Source organism: Helicoverpa zea, chromosome 29 (assembly GCF_022581195.2).
Source record: "Helicoverpa zea isolate HzStark_Cry1AcR chromosome 29, ilHelZeax1.1, whole genome shotgun sequence".
NCBI classification, from domain to species: domain Eukaryota; kingdom Metazoa; phylum Arthropoda; class Insecta; order Lepidoptera; family Noctuidae; genus Helicoverpa; species Helicoverpa zea.
Genome location: NC_061480.1, coordinates 6,209,009 through 6,230,510, shown reverse-complemented (window position 1 = coordinate 6,230,510; position 21,502 = coordinate 6,209,009). Strand labels below are relative to the sequence as shown.

General features: G+C 38.7%; 1 protein-coding gene across 4 annotated transcripts in view; it reads left to right on the top strand.

Moving 5' to 3' along the window:
• The window catches only part of LOC124644105 (protein mahjong), a 30,647-nt gene extending 13,825 nt beyond the window's left edge, over positions 1–16,822 (top strand). For 3 of the 4 annotated variants that reach the window (XM_047183319.1, XM_047183321.1, XM_047183318.1), the window contains 17 exons: positions 149–271; positions 884–1,037; positions 1,605–1,750; positions 3,586–3,783; positions 4,760–4,884; positions 7,370–7,579; positions 8,253–8,460; positions 9,279–9,398; positions 10,066–10,157; positions 10,638–10,834; positions 11,164–11,261; positions 11,634–11,711; positions 12,240–12,360; positions 13,351–13,508; positions 14,797–14,881; positions 15,756–15,859; positions 16,712–16,822. In XM_047183319.1, the coding sequence (XP_047039275.1) occupies positions 149–271; positions 884–1,037; positions 1,605–1,750; positions 3,586–3,783; positions 4,760–4,884; positions 7,370–7,579; positions 8,253–8,460; positions 9,279–9,398; positions 10,066–10,157; positions 10,638–10,834; positions 11,164–11,261; positions 11,634–11,711; positions 12,240–12,360; positions 13,351–13,508; positions 14,797–14,881; positions 15,756–15,859; positions 16,712–16,798 (2,304 nt within the window). In that variant the 3' untranslated portion in view covers positions 16,799–16,822. The remainder of the gene's footprint in view (positions 1–148; positions 272–883; positions 1,038–1,604; positions 1,751–3,585; positions 3,784–4,759; positions 4,885–7,369; positions 7,580–8,252; positions 8,461–9,278; positions 9,399–10,065; positions 10,158–10,637; positions 10,835–11,163; positions 11,262–11,633; positions 11,712–12,239; positions 12,361–13,350; positions 13,509–14,796; positions 14,882–15,755; positions 15,860–16,711) is intronic. The other variant, XM_047183320.1, reaches the window with a different exon arrangement.
• The last annotated feature ends 4,680 nt before the right edge of the window (positions 16,823–21,502 follow it).

Below are 21,502 nucleotides of genomic sequence, written 5' to 3'. Positions count from 1 at the left end.
ACAGTTATTTCGAGAAAAACTGTCGTTAATATTATCGGTAAGCTTGGGCCTAAGGAGTATTTAACTCTAACCATTTTCTAGATATATTAAATTTAGTATTCGCACTTTTTCGTAATAAATAACATTGTATGTATATTTCTATCTACAGGCGGGTAGTTCAACGACACGGTTTTCAATAACGGGATCAAGTAAAAAGAAGACAGCTCTCAAATCGTACGAGGATGTCATACAGAAAGTGTGGGAGAGTGTACGGACTAACAACGGTATTATGGTAAGTTTTACTTATACCTAACTAGCAAGGGGTATTGGGTTGCCCGGGTAACTGGGTTGAGGAGGTCAGATAGGCAGTCGCTCCTTGTGAAGCACTGGTACTCAGCTGCATTCGGTTAGACTGGCAGCCGACCCCAACATAGTTGGGAAAAGTCTCGGAAGATGAAGATGTTGATGTACTTATAACGAGCTGTTTCGAGGGAACTACTTCCCGCATCTGGTAAAAGTTGCCTTTGTCCTTTGTTGATGTATTGTGATATGATTTCGCTGTGTTGTCATGGAGTTTCTTGCCCGTTCTTTTCCGTTCATCTTTCATGCTAACTTTTGGAATGGACTGCAACTAGAATCAAACTTATTTATATTTTGACGTTTCATAAGTGCTTGTAAAGGGCTAATAAATGAAATAAATGATTTGACTTTGCAGTACTTATAGATAATACAATAGCAATAGATAGCAATAGAATGTCATCTATGTACCTTTTATTACTTTACGGGTCAGACAGAGTTTTAATTACATATTGTATGGTGACTACGTTAGTCGCGTAGGGGTACACATTTTGTAATTTTTTTATTGTTATTCAAGAAATTTGAAATATAATGGTTTTTTTTTCAGGTATTACTATCACTAATGATGGTAAAATCCCCCATCACGGACGCGGACCGACTTCGCGGGCTAGCGTGCCGAGCCCTGGCCGGGCTAGCGCGATGCCCAACAGTGAGGCAGATCATATCCAAGCTGCCGCTGTTCACCACGTCGCAGATACAGGGTGAGTGTCGAGCCCACTGCTGGGCTAGGGTGCTCAACAGTTACGCTATCAAAATCAAAAATAATTTATTCAAAGTTGGCTCAAAAACAGCACTTTTTGAACGTCAGAATTACATGAGATCGCCCCAAAAACGCCCGCTCTTTACCACTTCCTATGTGTTATTACTGGGAAGAAGTGGCGCCTCCAACCACACATTGGCTAGCACACACTACTGCATACCTTTATCTATGTAGAATCAGTTATAAACACTAACCGTCGTACCACAAAAACTTAAACATCTGTTGAATACTTGTCAAAAAAAAAAACAGATTATGTCGTAGGTCCGTTTGGTCCGTTTTGCAGCCACACTTTTTTTAGACAAGTGTACAACAGATGTTTAAGTTTTTGTAATAAGGCTGTAAGTTGCTAGTGCCGTGCCGAAGTTTGCCGAAGCCTGCCGAACTTAAGTTAGGTTTTATTTTCTATACGGAATTACTATGAAATTGCTTGAATGATTCCTCTTATTATATAAGCATACATGTAGTTTATTTTATGTAAAATTAACCTCAATTTTTTTGCTATTTTCAGTGTTAATGCGCGACCCAATACTACAAGAGAAGCGACAAGAACACGTGATGTTCCAGAAGTACGCGCTAGAGCTGTTGGAGCGAGTGTCGGGGAAGAGCAAGCATATGGGCGCCGAGTTCGAGACCTCGCTCGCTAATATACATCGGGTAAGCTTGTTAAGCGACTTCAACAAAGGGAGGATCTTACAAGAGAAGCGACAGGAGCACGTCATCATCCTCCGAACCTTTTTCCCAACTATGTTGGGGTCGGCTTCCAGTCTAACCGGATTCAGCTGAGTACCAGTGCTTTACAAGGAGCGACTGCCTATCTGACCTCCTCAACCCAGTTACCCGGGCAACCCAATACCCCTTGGTTAGAATGGTGTAGACTTACTGGCTTCTGACTACCCATAACGACTGGCAAGGATGTTCAATGACAGCCGGGATCTACAGTTTAACGTGCCATCCGAAACACAGCCGTCGGTGTCTTAGATATTATTATTAGAAGCGACAGGAGCACGTCATGTTGTAATTCCAAAATATGATCAACTATTCCACACACGAAACTTAACACCAAGTTTTTTTAACACGCTTATATTAGCTTCACTTGTAACTATGTATGTAAGAAAATTTTGGAATATTAATTTGAACCACTTCCCGGCCTTCGATTAAGATGAAATTTTGCACACGCTCTGATCTCAGTTCTGATGACAATACATGACTATACCCATCGATATATATGTACTACGTACTAGATAGAACGTTCCGAACAAAAAGCTTACCACACTGAACTGCACTGCAGACTATGCAGTGCCCAAAATGGCAAATCAGAGCGATTTTGACACCTGCGTCAGATGGATGTCTATGAAATTACAATTATAAAATAGAAAATACATATCAAGGTATAAACTTACACATATAAACTATTCGAGAGTCAAGTTAGTAAAATTACACGCTGTTCATGCTATTACAACGCTTGTATATCATACTTTTCATTTACAATTCAATTTTACAAATATGCATTAATTTGTTCCCGCCCGCCATCTTGAATTATGGATTAAGAAAATCGTGCAGAAACAGATGTGCCATAAAACTAGCAGTAGGTAAAATATCAATGAAAACAGACTTCACTTTGTCATGGTATGTTCTTACTTTCAAGAAAAAATAATTAAATTCGCGAAAATTTGTGATAGCCCTCTTATGAAAAAAAACATCGTAATTAATATTAAAAACCCTAAAAATAAGTTCCTGGTTTTAATATATTACATGATTTTGCATTCAATTAGATATAAATAAACTTTTTGATATATTATATGATTTTGAATTCACTTAGATATAAACTTTTTGAGTAATGAAAAATGTAGGCAAAATACGAGCGACACTTCTGCAATTAACATCAATGAGGATGACTACATGTCACAATACGTCAACGAAATGTCAACAGACGACATAGCGGGTAAATTATTTGTATGGATGTTCTTGTCTATCGCTAGAATATATGTCAATGACTATACCCTATTCACGGAGGCATGAGCTAAAAGTTAACCAAACCATAAAAAGGGTTATTTATAAGTCGCGATTGAAGTAGTGAACATACTGTATAAAAATAACTACAGTAGTAATACACTGACAACATTAGAAATGATATTTTAGAACGATGTCTGTAGAACTTATGTAATCCTTTTAGACTTATTTGAAATCAAATAGAATAAATGCCGTAAATTATTATTTTTATTAAATATGTATTAAATCGTTTCCATATAAAAGAACCTAAAAGAATTGACTGTCAAACATAGAACCCTACTAAATTGTAGACCACACATACTGCGAACATTTTACACAAACATGTGACGTTTTGTCATCGGTCGGGTTATACCCGCCATTTTGAAAGTGTCATTTTTTGTTTACCTTTTGGCTCATGGCTCCGTGAAAAGAGTATAGCTGTGAAACCTTGCAAAAAGCGTGTGTTTCAGTTTTTTTAACTGTTTGTTTTTATTCCCCAGGCAAACGTAGTAGCCCAAACCCGAATAAATTACAACGAGAGACAACTACTACAACTAGTCGCCGCCCACCTAGCGGCGCGGGGGCTGACGGCCAGCGCCGCCACCCTGCAGCGCGAAGCCAAGCTGCCGCCCCCAGCGCTGCCAGCCCCGCCCCCGCCGCCCCCACCGCCTGTGTACACGCCTTCTACTCCTACCCGGGTGAGTGTCTATCTGTAGCTTACAGCCCCCACCTAGCGGCTCGGGGGCTGACGGCCAGCGCCGCCACCCTGCAGCGCGAAGCCAAGCTGCCGCCCCCAGCGCTGCCAGCCCCGCCCCCGCCGCCCCCACCGCCTGTGTACACGCCTTCTACTCCTACCCGAGTGAGTGTCTATCTGTAGCTTACAGCCCCCACCTAGCGGCGCGGGGACCCAACTTAAATATCCGATTCAATGAAATAAACTCGAAAATTATTGGAAGTAATTAGGCATCTATACCAAAATGAAAATTGTAGAAAGAAAATAGCCCGAATTCAAATATCGTTTGTTTTTCGATATATATCTGTTTTTATCCATTTTCTATACAACAAATCCTCCGAGCCTTTTTCCCAAACTATGTTGGGGTCGGCTTCCAGTCTAACCGGATTCAGCTGAGTACCAGCGCTTTACAAGGAGCGACTGCCTATCTGACCTCCTCAACCCAGTTACCCGGGCAACCCGATACCCCTTGGTTAGACTGGTGTCAGACTTACTGGCTTCTGACTACCCGTAACGACTGCCAAGGATGTTCAATGCCAGCCGGGACCTACAGTTTAACGTGACATCCGAAACATAGTCATAGTGTCTAAGATATACTTAGAAAGTACATACAAACTTAGAAAAGTTGCATTGGTACTTGCCTGACCTGGAATCGAACCCGCGCCCTCCTACTCGAGAGGTCGATTCTTTGCCCACTAGGCCACCACGACTACTTTATACAACAAAATATGAATATAAAAAATACATGCCTATAATACGCACATAGGTGGGGAGTTTGTTCCACCATTTCTTCTTCCGAGCAAAAATACATAGGAAGTGAAGAATTGCAGCTGATTTTCGAGCAGCCTTTTATAAACTTGACCTTCAAAAAGCTCTAATTGTTAGCCTACTTTGTATAAATGACTTTTAATCTTTATCTAATACATGGTTCTTTCTTACAGCCCCGGCTATCAGTGTCCCGTGCCAACAGCGGCGGCTCCCTACACCGAGACAGCCTGGACCTGAACTCGTCGCAGCACATGCACAGCGACGACGCCAGTCCCATACCGACGGTTATTAAGCTTAGGTAAGTTTAACTACTAATCATCGGCACGGGTCTTGAGCTCTGACCTACATCTGCGCAGAAGTGATTTATTAGTAAGAACCAATCCCGAGTGACGGCTATAACGCGTTGCACTGCGGGCCAATCATCGCTTTAGCCCGCCCCCGCGGCTCACTTCATACCACAAAAGGGACCCAATAGATTACTTCTGCGCAGATGAAGGTCAGAGCTCAAGATTCGCGCCGATAACTATAACTACTAACGTATGTTGGCAAACTTTTAACTAAAAAAAAAATGTCGTGGTGGCCTAGTGGGTAAAGAACCAACCTCTCAAGTATATTCGATTCCAGGTCAGGCAAGTACGAATGTAACTTTTCTAAGTTTGTATGTACTTTCTAAGTATATCTTAGACACCATGGACTGTGTTTCGGATAGCACGTTAAACTGTAGGTCCCGGCTGTTATTGAACATCCTTGGCAGTCGTTATGGCTAGTCAGAAGCCAGTTAGTCTGACAACCAGTCAGTCTTACCTAGAGGTATGTATTGGGTTGCCCAAGTAACTGGGTTCAGATAGGCATATAAGACTCTGGTACTCAGCTGCATTCGGTTAGACTGGAAGCCGATCCCAACAGAATTGGGAAAATGTTAGGCAGATGATGTTGCTTATTTCTCGCCTTATTATTTTTTAGCACCTAAACTGTGTCTAAAGTATGTGAAAGTAAGTAATTTGATTACCTACACTGGTGCGGCATTGTCGCATGTGTCTCCTGTATCTCCTGGTCTACTTGCTATAGCAAACAGTAACAAATTGCACATATGCTGGCTGTGGACTCTCGAACCGTATTTGCTAAAATATGCTTGCTCATTTTATATCAAACTGTCATCTATGCGATGCTTTCTCATTCAGTATTATATCATCTGCCGTCAAATGTATTGGTATTGGTATAGTCGCCTTACTGAAATTGTATTTCTATAATAAGTAAAAACCGACTTCCCAAAACACTCAGAAAAAAAAAATACTCTCGACTTAGCTGTAGTGCCTACAGCTGTGTTTATTTTGCCACCTCCATTTCTCATAGTTTTCATCATCGGATCATACAAATAAATATTATTAGAGTCGGTTTTTATACGACGAAGATACCCGTAAACACAATACATACGTAAATGCCTGGTCGAATCGAGAACCTTCCTTCTGGGAAGTCGGTTAAAAATGTATAAAATTGTGCTACTATCAGTAAGACTGATATTGAAACCCGAACATTGTTTGTTACACAAGCGACCCTCCCTGGCTTCGCACCGATAACAATTTAGTTGTAAAAAGGTATTTATTTTTCGAAATTCATATTTATATTTCTTTTTTATAATTAAATTTATTTTTTGAAAACATTTCTTTAGATTTTGTTTTGCTGACTTGCAATTGCAACGCTGATTGTTCACAATATTATTTTAAGTTAGTTTTTAGTTTTACTCTTAGTTTTTGTTATTATTCTTTTTTGACAAATTTATTTGTTGTCGTAGTTAGAAAACTTTCGCATGTAGGTTATGGGGTTATTCATAAGAGTATCCTCACTTTTTAGTAGACTGACGAAATTATAACAGTAAATTATGTAGCTGTTTTTGTGATGAGAACACCCAGATAAATTGATGTTTAGAATTTTCTGTCATGCAAAATTACTCTTTAGTACTCCTTATATTGTGATACACAGTTCTTAGGTAAAATAGCATGAATGTTTAACTTGATTCTGCAATAATTATGATATGATGAAACTCAACACTCTTACATGATAAAACTACTTAAAAAAAAAACGGGAACAAATATAATGACCACCATAAAATGCTTTGATACCCTTAGTTTTGTAACCAGAAATATCTACTGAACACCAGAAAAATAAAGTCTAAAAATGTAATAGTACCAGCTATTTTAGTCACGACTTCACTTTAAATTGTATTCGACCACCAAAGAAGACGGATCACAATCCATACAAAATTGCCCCACGTCCTATAACAATGTGATGTATCTCAAAAAAAAGATAAAAATCTTTAAAAAAATATGGCATACTCTCTAATTTATTTTTTTTACACCTTCATACGAAAAAAATGCTTTGAAAATTGTTCAGGCGTTATGAAAACATCGTTCATAGGACTATTTATGGACTATTTTATTAAATTATTTTTTTGTTTGATAGGGTGTACCTCACAGGTGGTCCCATAATCATCAGGTCAGGATCTGATGATGGAAACCTTGAGAAAATCGGGGCAACTTTTGAAAGTTGTAGGCATGCGCAGGTTAAAAACTTGACTATAAGGTGTATGTCTTATAACACTATGCAACAGTGAAGATTTGGAGCTGACCTGATGATGGAGACGAAAGAAGGTCGAGGGAACTCGACAACCGAATATGTAAACTATTTCGTGTTTGTTTCTTTGTCGTCTGCTATTTGTTACTATATGTGGTGATCAGTTAAACATAAGCCAAAAAAAACTAATAAAAACTAAAATTTTGTTCCAGAAAAGTACAAAACACGCCTTTAAGCACAGTTTCTACGCCCACATCGGAACACAAGCGCTCGTTACAGAAGCAACTCAGTGTCACCCCCGGAGAGCCGACCCCGAGCCAACACCGGGTGACACTGCACACCATCATCACGGAGTACCTGTATAACCAGCACTCGTTGTGCAAGAACCCCGTTGTAACCTGCCCGCAGTTCAATTTGTTCGAGTGAGTAACTTTTTGGGTGACCATTCCGAAGTAGGTATTACATATTTAATTCTCTCGGTAGAAAAGGAATCAATAACCGTCTGTCTCTATCAAGTGGCATCTCAATTTTGTCAGTAATTTAGTCACGAAAAATAGTTGTGTGTCACCCTAGGAATTTTGACAGTGAGTTACATTGCACTCTTGGTAAGAGCCTCGTTGTTAAGTGCACGCAGTTCAATCTGTTTGAGCCAGTATAGATTTGTAATAGAATTTTCCAAAAAGAGGAAATTCTAAATTCTTCGTCGTTTATGTATTGTAGTAAGAATATGAGCGAGCTAGGTCTGTCCGCTAAGACGTTTACAAATGAAATGATTGAGGTACCGCAAGATAAGGACAGTTATTTGAATGACTTTGATTGAAACCAGATATTATCACGATTATTTTGTTGCCCAGGTATCTGGGTTGAAGAGTGTAGATAGACAGTTGCTTCTTGTAAAACATTGGTACTCAGCGGCGTACGGTTAGACTGGAAGCCGACCTCTTTATAGTTGGGAAGGGCTCGGAGGATGAGGTAATATTACTTACATTTACTCGCTGGGTTATATGAACTCCCCCTTCATTGCCCATTTGTATTATTTTCTTCTTTCCTTTTCTGTTATGAATGTAAATAAATGTTTTTCCTTCCTCCCCGCAGGCCCCACAAATGTCCCTCCCCCCGCACCGGGGGCGGAGCGCTAACGGCGGGCTTCGCGTCTAACGTGTGCGGGCGCGTGGCGCGGCGCGAGCTCGGGCTGCGCTGCGGCTCGCGGCCCGACGCGCGGCTCGTGCACTCGAACTTCGCCCCCGTGCGGACGCTGAGGCTGCAAGATGATGATGCCTACTTTACGCATACTATATTTCATGTGAGTTGGAATGTTTGATTTAAGTAGTTTTACGTTTTTTTCGTAATATTTTAAATTGAAAATTGTCTAAGTTACACTGGTACTGTATGTAAAGTAGAATTTTGTAGATTTTTGAACTTGAAAAATCCAAGTTTGCTACTTAAAGTAATAAGATTTAGTGTCTACATTTTTTTGTAATAAAATGTAATAGAGAATGAAGCTTTTATGTTTTTAAATTATTCTCATTATAGTTCGGCCATTCAGAGAATGCGTTCCTGACACGTCGCGATTGAACTGACGACGTAATAACATTCATTGATTATTGATATAATAATGTTGTTTTAATGCTCCTCAATTGTTAAAACGGTAAACAACCAGCAAAAATATTTTTATCGTAACTGCAACGCCATTGCAAAGTTACGTCGTCAGTTCAATCGCGACGTGTCAGGAACGCATTCTCTGAATGGCCGAACTATAATTTACATAAATATTTTGCAAATCAACTGTTTTTTTAATATTTCGTAAGTTTCTATGAAAAAATATCTGTTTGCATTTGAGATTATTTAATTTAACCTCAGATTCTACCAAAGCGATACCCAGTGAAAATATTTTGACCAACCAAATGATTTTTTCCACTCAAAAACACCACTAATTGAGCGGAGCATAAAATGTTTAAATAACAAAATCCTATTTTTTGTTTATTAATTTCATGACTCTGTGTTGATAGAATCTGGGTATAAAACAACCCCCATATTAAAATCAAAAACCAATATTTATAAAGTCTTACAAACTTATGCATGTTTATCCATGTTGATAATCAATATAACTTCATATTACAGCCCACGCAACAACAGTTGCTCGCAGCGACATCTTCCGGCGACATCCGAATATTCAACCTGTTCAGCGGCGTCGAGGAGAACTCCTACCAAGTGCACGAGTCTTACATATATCATATGCAGGTATGTTTATCATTTATATACAAAGCTAATATAATATTGATTGAAGATTGATCATAAGCATTGCTTGGCTCGATCGGTCCGTGGGTAGATGAGGAGTTTCTCCGTTTCTCGGAAGGCCCGATAAATTGGTGGGTCCTAGCTGTCATATCAACATTTTTGACAGGCGTTACGGGTTGTCAGCAGTCAGAAGCTCAGCTCAGCTAGCTGTGCAGGACATATAGTTCACAAGCATTTGCGCAGACACAAGTGCACCCACTATTCCTTCACTCTCATAGCGCGATGGGACGACAATCCGACACCACCGGAGAGAGATCACAAGCAGGACCGACATTTACGTGCTCTCCGATGCACGGGCGTATCAATCACCAACTTCCAGGCTCCAGCCCGCTTTGTGAAAGTTTAACAAAACCCACAAAGCGATTTCGGCCCGGCCCGGGAATCGAACCCGAGACCAACGAGGCAGACGATAGCAGGCAACGAGGCTGTAGAGTGCAGTAAATAGTTTATGCCATATAACCAAATATTTTTCTATGATAGCCTAAAGCCGATTGTCGGTCACAGCCTGTTTTCAGTGTCACAGTGAGATCAGCCAGCTGAGCTGTTTTGCAGTCAAATTAAAATAAATAGTTTTGAATTTCAACATGCTAAATACTGTATATTTTTCTAGGCAAGCAGAGACGGGTTGTTATTATTAGCGTCAGCGACGACGCCGTGGCGACCGCTGTCTGCGTTATGGAATATGAAAGAATTTGAATTATTGTAAGTAGAGTATAAAATTCTAAAATTAATATTTTTGGGTTGAAAGAACCTTGTTGCTTAATTTTTTTCTATATTTCGGTGATTTAGTGCTCAGCATTCAATCTTTTGTAGGGTTTCATACCCAATGGATACAGTAGGACCCTATTACCTATTACTAAGACTTCGCGGTCCGTCTATCTCATGAATCGAGTAAGGCAGTTGAAATTATCACAGATGATGTATTTCTGTTCCCACTGTAACAACAAACAAATACTGAATAATGGAAATTCGCGATTTTTTACTATTTCTAAGGGTACAAAAAGCGACTGGTTTTTTTTCTTCAATATTTTATAACAATCATATTTATTTACTGAATACATAATACAACTATTGTATTTATGTATAACATGAACTAAATTGTTTGAAAAATTGTAAAGACCTCAAAGCAGCATTATTTTCTTAATTTCTTAAAAATGTTTACCCAATTTTTCTATCGTCCAGATTCCAACTAGACAACGAAGAATACGTGGAATTCTCCAAAATGTCTGACGAACGCATCATCGGTACCAAAGGCGAAACAGCCACAATCTTCGACACCCGCACCGGCCGCGAGCTGATGACCCTCACGCCAGCCATCAGCAACCAGTACGCCAAGAACAGGGCCACCTTCAACCCCACTGATGAACTGGTTCTCTCAGGTATATGTCATCATCTGCCTAGCTTACCCAACTATGTTGGGGTCGGCTTCTAGTCTGAATGCAGCTGAGTACCAGTGTGTTACATGGAGTGACTGCCTATCTGACTTCCTCAACCCAGTTACCCGGGCAACCCAATACTTCTTGCTTAGACTGGTGTCAGACTTTCTGGCTTCTGACTACCCGTAACGACTGCCAAGGATATTCAATGACAGCCGGGACCTACAGTTTAACAATATCCATCTAATAGTTTTAGCGTGACACATATACAGTATGTAAAGACATACTTTCGCATTTATAATATTATAATGCAATATTTTTTTTTGTTACAGACGGCGTATTATGGGACGTAAACACGGGCAAAGAAATTCATAAATTCGACAAATTAAATCAAACGCATAGCGGTGTATTCCATCCAAATGGCTTAGAGGTAAGATTATAATAATAATAGTGCGACCGATTGTCGGCCACGGCGGCTGTTCTCATATAAGGAGATCAGCCAGCTGTGCAGGACATGTTATAGTGCAGGCGCATTTGCTTGGACACAGGTGCACTCACTATTCCTTCACTCTCATAGCGTGATGGGACGACAACCCGATCCCACCGGAGAGAGATCACTAGCATTAACGATAATCCGGGCTGCTTTGTGAAAGTTACACTGCCTTTCTGACCTCCTCGACCCAGTTACCTGGGCAACCTAATACCTGTTCTCTGATTGTCATACTTTTTGGCTTCTGACTACCCGTAAATATGGTCGAAAAGTCTTGAACTGAGTGAATATATAGTATGTTTTTGTTTGCAGGTAATATCAAATACAGAAGTGTGGGATCTTAGAACATTTCATCTATTAAGAACAGTGCCTACGTTAGACAAATCAGAGGTAAGTGAAATCTTGTAATTACATTAACAATTTCCCATAAATTTACTCTCGATTTAATCACAAATTAATGAGTACATTTTAATTGTACCCATATATATTTTATGATTGTTCAATCTGTATCCCTATATGTCACTTTAATCAGTTTAGACATTTTAACAATTATTTTAACAATTACATTAAACATAAACGTTTCGTTTAGTATTTTCGATTATGAATGTTTTTAATCGTAAATCTATATATGTATAAAAGAAAGTCGTGTTAGTTACACATTTTATAACTCAAGAATGGCTCAACCGTTTAAGCTGAAAATTAGAGGGAGAAGGACGTAGGATTTTTGTCACCATCCAGAACGCATGGAAACCGCGAGCAGAAGCCAGTGTTTGAATATTTTCATTATTTCAGTGTGTGAACCCGATTCTAAAGCCGCGGTTCATTTCCCAGGCTTGACATTCTAGTACTGAGTTTTTCTATATTCTGAATTTATATTTATTTATGTATTTTAATTTTATCCTTTATATTTGTTACCAGGTACTATTCAACCCGATGTGCACAGCGCTGTACGCGGTGTGCTCGGACCAGGACTCGGAGGAGCGCAGTCAGTTCGACACCAGCTTCAAGACTCTAGACCCCTACGATTATTCTAGTATAGGTCAGTGCAAGTATATTTGCAGTTATACCCGCGGCTTCGCGTAGAGTTCGGTTATATCGCGTTTCCAAGAGAATTCTTCAAAAGTCCAGGATTAAAACTATCCTATGTTATTTCTCAAGGTCAACTGTACCAAATTTTAGTAAAATCAGTTCTGTGGTTTAGACGTGAAAGCGTAACAGACAGACGGAAAGACTGAGTTACTTTCGCATTTATAATATTAGTAGGGATTATTCTAGTATAGAAGTATTAGATGTTAACTGTTTTCCCGCAGTTTCACCCGCGTCTTAGGAGAATAAGTTTAAATATCCAGGTTAAAAGTCACCTATCATTGTACAAACTGCAATTGGTCCTATGTCAAAAACTACAAGTTTGCGTTTTGAGTAAAAAACTACATATACTGAATATGTACCTACTAGTGTTCTGTTAAATAATACATGAGGAAATATAAATGAAAATAAAACCTTGTTGTGTCTTAGTTTTCTGCGTTCAATTACCCTTTTTTAACGCATACTTGCCGATTTTGGCATAGATTTAAAGACGTTATCAAATCATCTTTATTTTCAGGCATCAATGGCCCATAGACAAATACCTTAAAACTAGCACACATATCCTCTTTGTGGTTATGTCCTCCTCCAGACTTTAGACTACAGTTTAAATCTCTTTTCTAATTATATTAACGTGAAAGTAACTCTATGGGCCTTACTACAAAAACTTTAAACCCTGTTTTACACTTGTCTAATAAAATTTTGGCTGCAAAATGAACCATATGTCAACGTCATAATTTGTCATTTTTTTAGACAAGGCATAAACTGACGTTAAAAAGTTTTTGTGGTAAGACGGTTGATGTCTGTCGCACATTTACGGAATCGATTTGAGAATATTGGTACACAGATATTTGGTTCATGTATTTTTGGCTATTTTCCAACCAATTTTTAAGAAAGTTTTAAAAGCTTGCAAAAGAAACTAATAATATTTTCTCCATTTCAACAGCCACAATAGACGTACGGAGAAACATATATGCGCTAGGTGTCTCGCGGCACGGCACACAGATCTCTCTCGTGGAGAACATGGGGGACTTCGAGGCCATACAGGAGTCCTGCGTCAAGATATACGACGTCGGACGCAAGCGAGACCATGATGACGATGCGGTGAGTCTAAATCATCCTCCGAGCCTTTTTCCCAATCATGTTGAGGTCGGCTTCCAGTCTAACCGGATTCAGCTAAGTACCAGTGCTTTACAAGAAGCGACTGCTTATCTGACCTCCTCAACCCAGTTACCCGATACCCCTTGGTTAGACTGGTGTCAGACTTACTGGCTTCTGACTACCCGTAACGACTGCCAAGGATGTTCAATGACAGCCGAGACCTACAGTTTAACGTGCCATCCGAAACACAGCCAATGGTGTCTAAGATATACTTAGAAAGTACATACAAACTTAGAAAAGTTGCATTGGTACTTGCCAAATCAAAAAGTCTAAATTTTACTATAAAACCCACTATTATAAAACGTATTGCTAAAATAGTACCAGCTTTAGTTCTAGGTTTAAATCACTGTCCCAAAAAATACAGGACTAAACCTAGAACTAAAGCCGGTACTTTTTAAGTCCACGTTTTATAGTGAGGTGGCAATACTTCAAATTAGGCTTCTTCTCTTCGTATCGAGTAAGCTGCAGGTTAATCACCTAGGCAAGCCCTGATGTCAGTTTTCTCAAATCTGGCCTCTGACGTGGAATTAACTAAGTATATCTTGGACACCAATGACTGTGTTTTGGATGGCACGTTAAACTGTAGGTCCTGGCTGTCATTGTCAAAGTCAAAGTCAAAAACGTTTATTGAAAATAGGCTAGTTTTTAGCACTTTTTCACGTCAAAAAATACATAAGGACAGCACATTTCAAATGATAGTCACAAAAAAAAAATATATTAAAAACACTTGTTGTCCACTTCAGAGCTGCCATCTCTTGCTGCCATAATCATTAATGTTATAATAAGCCTTTTTAATCAGAATATCCTTAATTTTGATTTTAAAAGAACTGTCCGTTAGTTCTAGCAAATGAACTGGGATTTGAAGAACCACATTTATATAAATACATGTTCAGCATATTAAATTTTAAAAGTGTCAGTCGGGTGCAACCTGCACTAGGAAATGTACTAGCGTAGGTTGCAGTGATTGTACAATTGCGATTTATCGCATATAATAAATGTTTATTGTAACTCTAGCTTCTGCCAGCGGTTTCACCCGCATCCCGTGGGAACTACTTCCCGTACCGGGATAAAAAGTAGCCTATAGCCTTCCTCGATAAATGGGCTATCTAACACTGAAAGAAATTTTCAAATCGGACCAGTAGTTCCTGAGATTAGCGCGTTCAAACAAACAAACAAACTCTTCAGCTTTATAATATTAGTATAGATAATAAATGTTTATGTAATATTTCAGGAGGAAGATGATGAAGAGGAGTTAGCGGGAGGCTCCGAGAATGGCTCAGACGGCTCAGACTCCAACTCTGATAATGATGATGACTGTGAGTACATAGCTATACAAGGTGTTGATTTGCATTTGTGCCATACTTCAGGAGGAGGACGTATAATACGTAAATAATCGATTGGAATTACAATAGACGGGAAATAGCTAATATGCACTGCTTTTTTTGTCATTATAATGTCGTAGTATTTTAGAAGTAATCCAATTTTATGAATGAAATTTATGAATAATCGTTGCGTATGCTTGGTTTTTGCGTTTGTGTGAGGGCGCAGCACGGTTTTAAGGCCAGTAACACACGCGCACAGGTTTTAATACGGCTAGATGACTACGGCTAAAAAAAAATTGCGTACCAATTTTTTTGTTGATTTGGGTCGAGAATCATTAGCATAATTACGTTCTTAAATATGGCACGGATGCAAATCAACAGCTTGTATACAAATCATGTTGAGTGATTATTGTGATATCACAGCGATATCATAATAACCGTTTCTGACCGGGTGCGTATAGAGGTACATGCCGCAGTCTACAAATGAAACTTTGCATAAGCATTATCTAGTTGTAGTGTTGAATGTAGAAGCTTAACTACGTATGACTGAATGTCGTCGTTCGCTCTATTGATTGGCAATTTTATTTAGTTCGCTGCAACATATACACGGTACATGTATAAAAAAAAAATGTCGATCAGTCTGGTTCTACTAATAATCTCTTAATACATATTGTAACACCCAGACCACGGCCAACAAACATGCTCATCACACACATGTCGACCGAACCGGGAATCGGATCCGGAACCTCAGGTTCGGCAGTCCGGCATGGTGACCATTGCGCCATCGAGGTCGTCAACTTAGAGATGTTTTTCCATAAAGTTGGTCAGACTATTAGTACCCAGTAAGTAATGTGTCGTTGTGTTGCAGTAGCGTCGTCCCTGCTCCGCGACGCCGTGCTGGGGCTGGACGGCGCCTCCTCCGCCTCCTCCGACCGCGACGACCGACCGCGCAGGAGACGCACCAGGCGACAGGTAGGGAGATATATGAGTGTATAGACACACAAACACAACTGATAAATAAATAACATACAGATCACACACACAAGACTCGCACAACAGACGCACAAAACACTGAATTTACATTGACATAACACACATTACACGCGAGTCACATGGACATAAGGCTCAACTCACACAGATCCACGCGTAAGCACTGAGATATAACCATGGAGAAGAAAATGAATAGCCAAGATGTCGTAACACAAAATCACATAAGAAAATAGCGTGCTGAAATGCGGTTTCGAGGACGAGGAACGTTACTGTTTTCGCCCTTATACGCCTTCTTTGGAAAAAATCTTCGACAGATGTGACAAACAAAATGAACACCACGTTAGATCATACGTAACTGAGCGTTTTGATCTCGCTACTATATTATTATGCTATTTGACCAAGAAGGCGCCTGACTGACCTGCCCTATGGCATCTCCGCTCATATTTCCTTACTCCGTGAATATAAGTCACACATCAAACACACGGAGCTCACACACTCTCACACACGGAGCTCACACACTCTCACACACGGAGCTCACACACTCTCACACACGGAGCTCGCACACTCTCACACACGGAGCTCGCACACTCTCACACACGGAGCTCACACACTCTCACACACGGAGCTCACACACTCTCACACACGGAGCTCACACACGGAGCTCACACACGGAGCTCACACCCTCACACACACACACACACACACACACACACACACACACACACACACACACACACACACACACACACACACACACACACACACACACAAAATAAATCTTACATTCTATATATTTTAAAATAGCAACTTTTTAACGTTTTTCTTTACTTTCAGGCACAAGAAGGCAACAGCAGCGACAGCGACGGCGACGGAGACGGAGACATGGACCTTGCAGACATTATCGAGTTCGAGCTCGATTGAACGCAATAAAATGTTGATCAGTTACTACGAGTTTCATTTTTAAGTAACCCCTAGCTGTTTCTAGGTATATAGCCTCCTTGGTTGCTGTGTCCAAGGCCTCGGGTTTGATTCCCGGGTTGGGCCGAAATCGCTTTGTGAGTTTTCTAAAACTTTCACGAAGCGGGGGCCCGATTCTCCTAATTTTACTTAAGCGACATACGATTCATATTCGACTGAGATCCAATCACGACTCAATTAAGATTGAAGCGTATGTGGCATTCTGCTATTTATTCTTTGAAATAAACATTTTTATCCTTTTCTATCATTTGATAATGAATCATTTTGTCTGCTAATGATTTACGATTGCAATATGATTGTAGAGCAAACTACCGTAAAGACCAAAATTGACAGACCAATCGCAAACCAATCGATTGTCGTTGGAATACGATTGGTCTTACATTAGTAGCGGAATGCCCGATATGGTTAAAACTGCTATTGTGATTCAATTTCTATTCAATTTTGACATTATTAACTTAGCAGAATCGGGCCCCTGCAGTTGCCCCCATATCAAACGCAAACAACAACAAACCCACAATAGTTCGAAAGTTTTTAATGTTCTATTATCAAAATCAAGACACACCTATGATTTTTAAGTTGAGGAACGCAGCAAATAATTTGCTCACACAAATCATATTTCATTTTTGGTTTCATTAGTTTCGCCATCTCTTATCAAATAGCAAAACAATTAAAGCTAAGTGCAATTGTAAGTTGTTTTATATTGAGAACTAATGGAGTTGTTAGACTGAGAACTCCTATATAAATATGATACCTCGAATTTTGCATATTATCGTACGACGGTATGTAAAGTCGTGGTGGCCTAGTGGGTAAAAGGACCAACCCCTCAAGTATGAGGGCGCGGGTTCGATCCCAGGTCAGGCAAGTACCAATGCAACTTTTCTAAGTTTGTACATACAAACTTAGAAAAGTCGCTAAAGAAATGGCGCTAGAAAGTAGATAGATAGATAGATAGATAGATAGATAGATATTCTTTATTAGGTACACCAATGTTACAGTAAATGTAACATTGGTGTACCTAATAAAGAATATCTATCTATCTATCTATCTATCTACTAATGTTAATGTTACATTTACTGTAACATTGGTGTACATTTCTAAGATATACTTAGAAAGTACATACTTTCTAAGTATATCTTAGACACCATTGGCTGTGTTTCGGATGGCACGTTAAACTGTAGGTCCCGGCTGTCAGTGAACATCCTTGGCAGTCGTTACGGGTAGTCAGAAGCCAGTAAGTCTGACACCAGTCTAACCAACGGGTATCGGGTTGCCTGGGTAACTGGGTTGAGGAGGTCAGATAGGCAGTCGCTTCTTGTAAAGCACTGGTACTCAGCTGAATCCGGCTAGACTGGAAGCCGACCCCAACATGATTGGGAAAAAGGCACGGAGGATGATGATCGTACGCCGGTATGATAAAGGCTATAAATTAAACTTACCCAAACTAGATGTTTTACTTCAGCTATTCGACAATAGATGGCGCTAGTAAGTCGAGAGTAAACAGGCTTTCCGTCGTACTACAAAAACTGTTTAACGCCTGTTGAACACTTTTTTAAAAAAATGACAGATTATGACGTTGAAATAAGGTCCGTTATGCAGCCACACTTTTTTAGACAAGTGTTCAACAGAGTTTTTGTAGTAAGGCTGCTTATAATTATATTAGTATCTATAACTTATATCTTAGTTTACGGCAATTCACCTTGAAAAATCAGCAAAAATCGATTTTTATCTTTTACTAGCTGATCCCGCGAACTTCGTATCGTTTAAACCTTCCCTGGACCTCTACAAACATTTTAAAACCAAAAAAAGCCAAATCGGTCCAGCCATTCTCGAGTTTTAGTCAGACTAACGAACAGCAATTCATTTTTATAGGTAAAGAAGATTCAAGCTGGTATTATAAGGAAGTCGGTAGAAAACGGATTCACAAGTTTTACTACATTAAAATCGATTTGGAAAATTGCCTAATTGAAGGCTATGATGTTTTTTTTGTCCTGGTAAGTACGTCAAGTAGCAACCGCAGAGTAAAACCGTGGCTAAATAAATAAAAGAAGAAATACGAATATTCAATGCACTTTATTATCTCATATCATAAATAGGTAATATGTTTGGGATATCACAATTTGTTTGTTCGTTATTCGCCGAAATATTTAGCTAACAACTAATCGGTACATGATTTATACAATTGTTTAGAGCACAACTTAACATCGGTTATAGAAAATAAAGTCGAGTCTATAAAGGCTATATTTTTGTGCAATATGTGGCTGCAACATTGCAAGCAATTGCAATAAATATTTAAATACATAGCAATTGAAATATTTAAACACATGACTCAGCCATAGATTGCACGGACGCCACGTCCGCCAATATTTTTGTAATGCCCAGGCAATTATTCTGTTGCAGCCACAAATTGCAAAAAAATGAAGCCCGTTTAGACGCACATGACAGAGCAGTGGGGATTTTCTTTTGTTTATTACGATGTTAATGCTCACAATAAAAAAGATTTTAATGTATTTGTAGCAGAAATAGGTAGGTAAATAAAACATAAGTCAATCTTCTGATTCAAAACTTCTCAATAATAACATTAATGCATTTTTAAGCACGTTTTACTGATAAATTCTTAAGAAACTTTAAATTCTAGTGGAAGCTGACCATTGACGCTATTGCTAAAGACTGCCAAAAGAATATTAGGTAGGTACAAACCGATGGATTAGGGTTTTGAGAAGTTTGAAATCAGAGATATCTCAGATCAAATATATCAGAGATATAAAATAAATATTGAGTGGGAACGAATCAGTATTATTTTCATAGTTTTATATACAGTTATAGACTAGTAGACTCCAATACAATGGCACTTAATTCACGAAGTCTTTACAATTTATTGTTACGATTATATTTTAGAAAAATAAGCCTCAACGCCTGTTTCTACTCTTTCCATGCTCGAGAAAACGAGAACCTAGGTAATATAAATATATCTACATTTTAAATTCTAGCTGCCTACTGCAACTGCCGACCGCACATGCCTCGACTGCATGAAGTCGGCCGCAGCTGCACTAGGTACTGGTTTGTATGTACATGAAACCGTTGTGGATCGAAGCGGCAGCAGTACCTAAGTGTAAGTTAGTTATACGATAGTTAATGCTATCTGTCAGATAAAGGCTGCTTATAATTTCTATCGTATGTTGCAATCGGAGACCTTTGAAATCAACAGTTGATAAGTTTATCTATAAAAAAATAATAATAATGTTTATTGTGAAAAAAGCAACTTTACATTGTGGTAGTTACCGTTGCGCTACAAACTAAGCACAGCTTGTATCTTGTGGCTCTGGTAAGTTGGTTATATGTCAAATAAGTTATTGGTATGCTATCAGAGACTTTATCAGTAACCAGTGAAACTGTCTATGAAAGTCGTGGCGTAGATTAAAAGCCCATGCATTAATATTAAATAGATTTCAAATCATAAGTGCTGAATTTTAAAATCTATTTCACATGGCAGGAAAGAGTAGATACCATAAACAATTAGATACATAAATAAGAACTACTTGCTATTATTGTCTATTCTCTGATATAGTCATCGTTTGAGTTACCAATCGATACCTACTTATACGTATTTTATCTACAGTAGGTAGCTAAAGATTTTATACGTAGGTAAGTCATAGTTCAAGAAATATATAAAATAATCCGAATAATATTTTTCAAATCTGAAAACTAATATTAAAAAAAAAACAGACAGCTTAAGAACCTAATGCTTTAAAAATATCGAATTAAAAAAAACGCAATAAAATAATCTATTCGCGAGGTAAAAATAACTTAATTCATGAACGGATCTATTTCATTTATAAAAAGATTTTTTTTAATAACCGCGATTTCAAAGTTCAATGACCTCGGTAAAATTCAATCTCTAATCGAAAAACAACGGGTAGATAGATCGGTTATACAGGAATGAATTTTAAGCAGTGCGCAAAAAAACTGGTGGTCCAGAATCGTTAACAGAACGTATCTGCATCATCAGTAAAAAAATTTTTTTCATTCTTTTGTCCGCCCTAAAATCAGCAAAATATGGATACCAACTATTCTTACGCGCACCGAGCGGAGCTCCGTCAGTAAACCGGTTTCGCGTTGCCGCCGTGCATACTATGACGACTGTGACCGTACTATCGGTTACAAAATAAACATCTTTCGATATCAATAAATTTTCTTTTTTGTACTAAAACACTACAAAATAAAAATATACGTATCTATAAAACTTATTTAACTGTAAGTTGACAAAGTTTGCACACTGGATAAAATTCATTCCTGTAGAAATCTACCAGTACTTAAACATTCTCAATGTAAAATTATCTTGTTTGTGGATGCGTCACTCGGGGCGTCGCCAAAAAGGCGGGAACATGGCCGCCACGCCTTGAGTTAAATGACGTATCTTTAGCTCTTTTTATAGCGAGAAAGATAATAATTCTGTTGTATTTTTTGTATACTGCACTTTTAAATACTTTTGAGTATATTTTTGTATTTTATTTAAGTATAGAAGAAAGTAAATACAAAAAGAAATGAGTTACCACATCTTAGGAAAATAAAAATAAAAAACAAATGGCTGCCGAATAAATCAAGGAATTGTTATTTCCGAAATTATTTTTTATAAATATTATATTATTA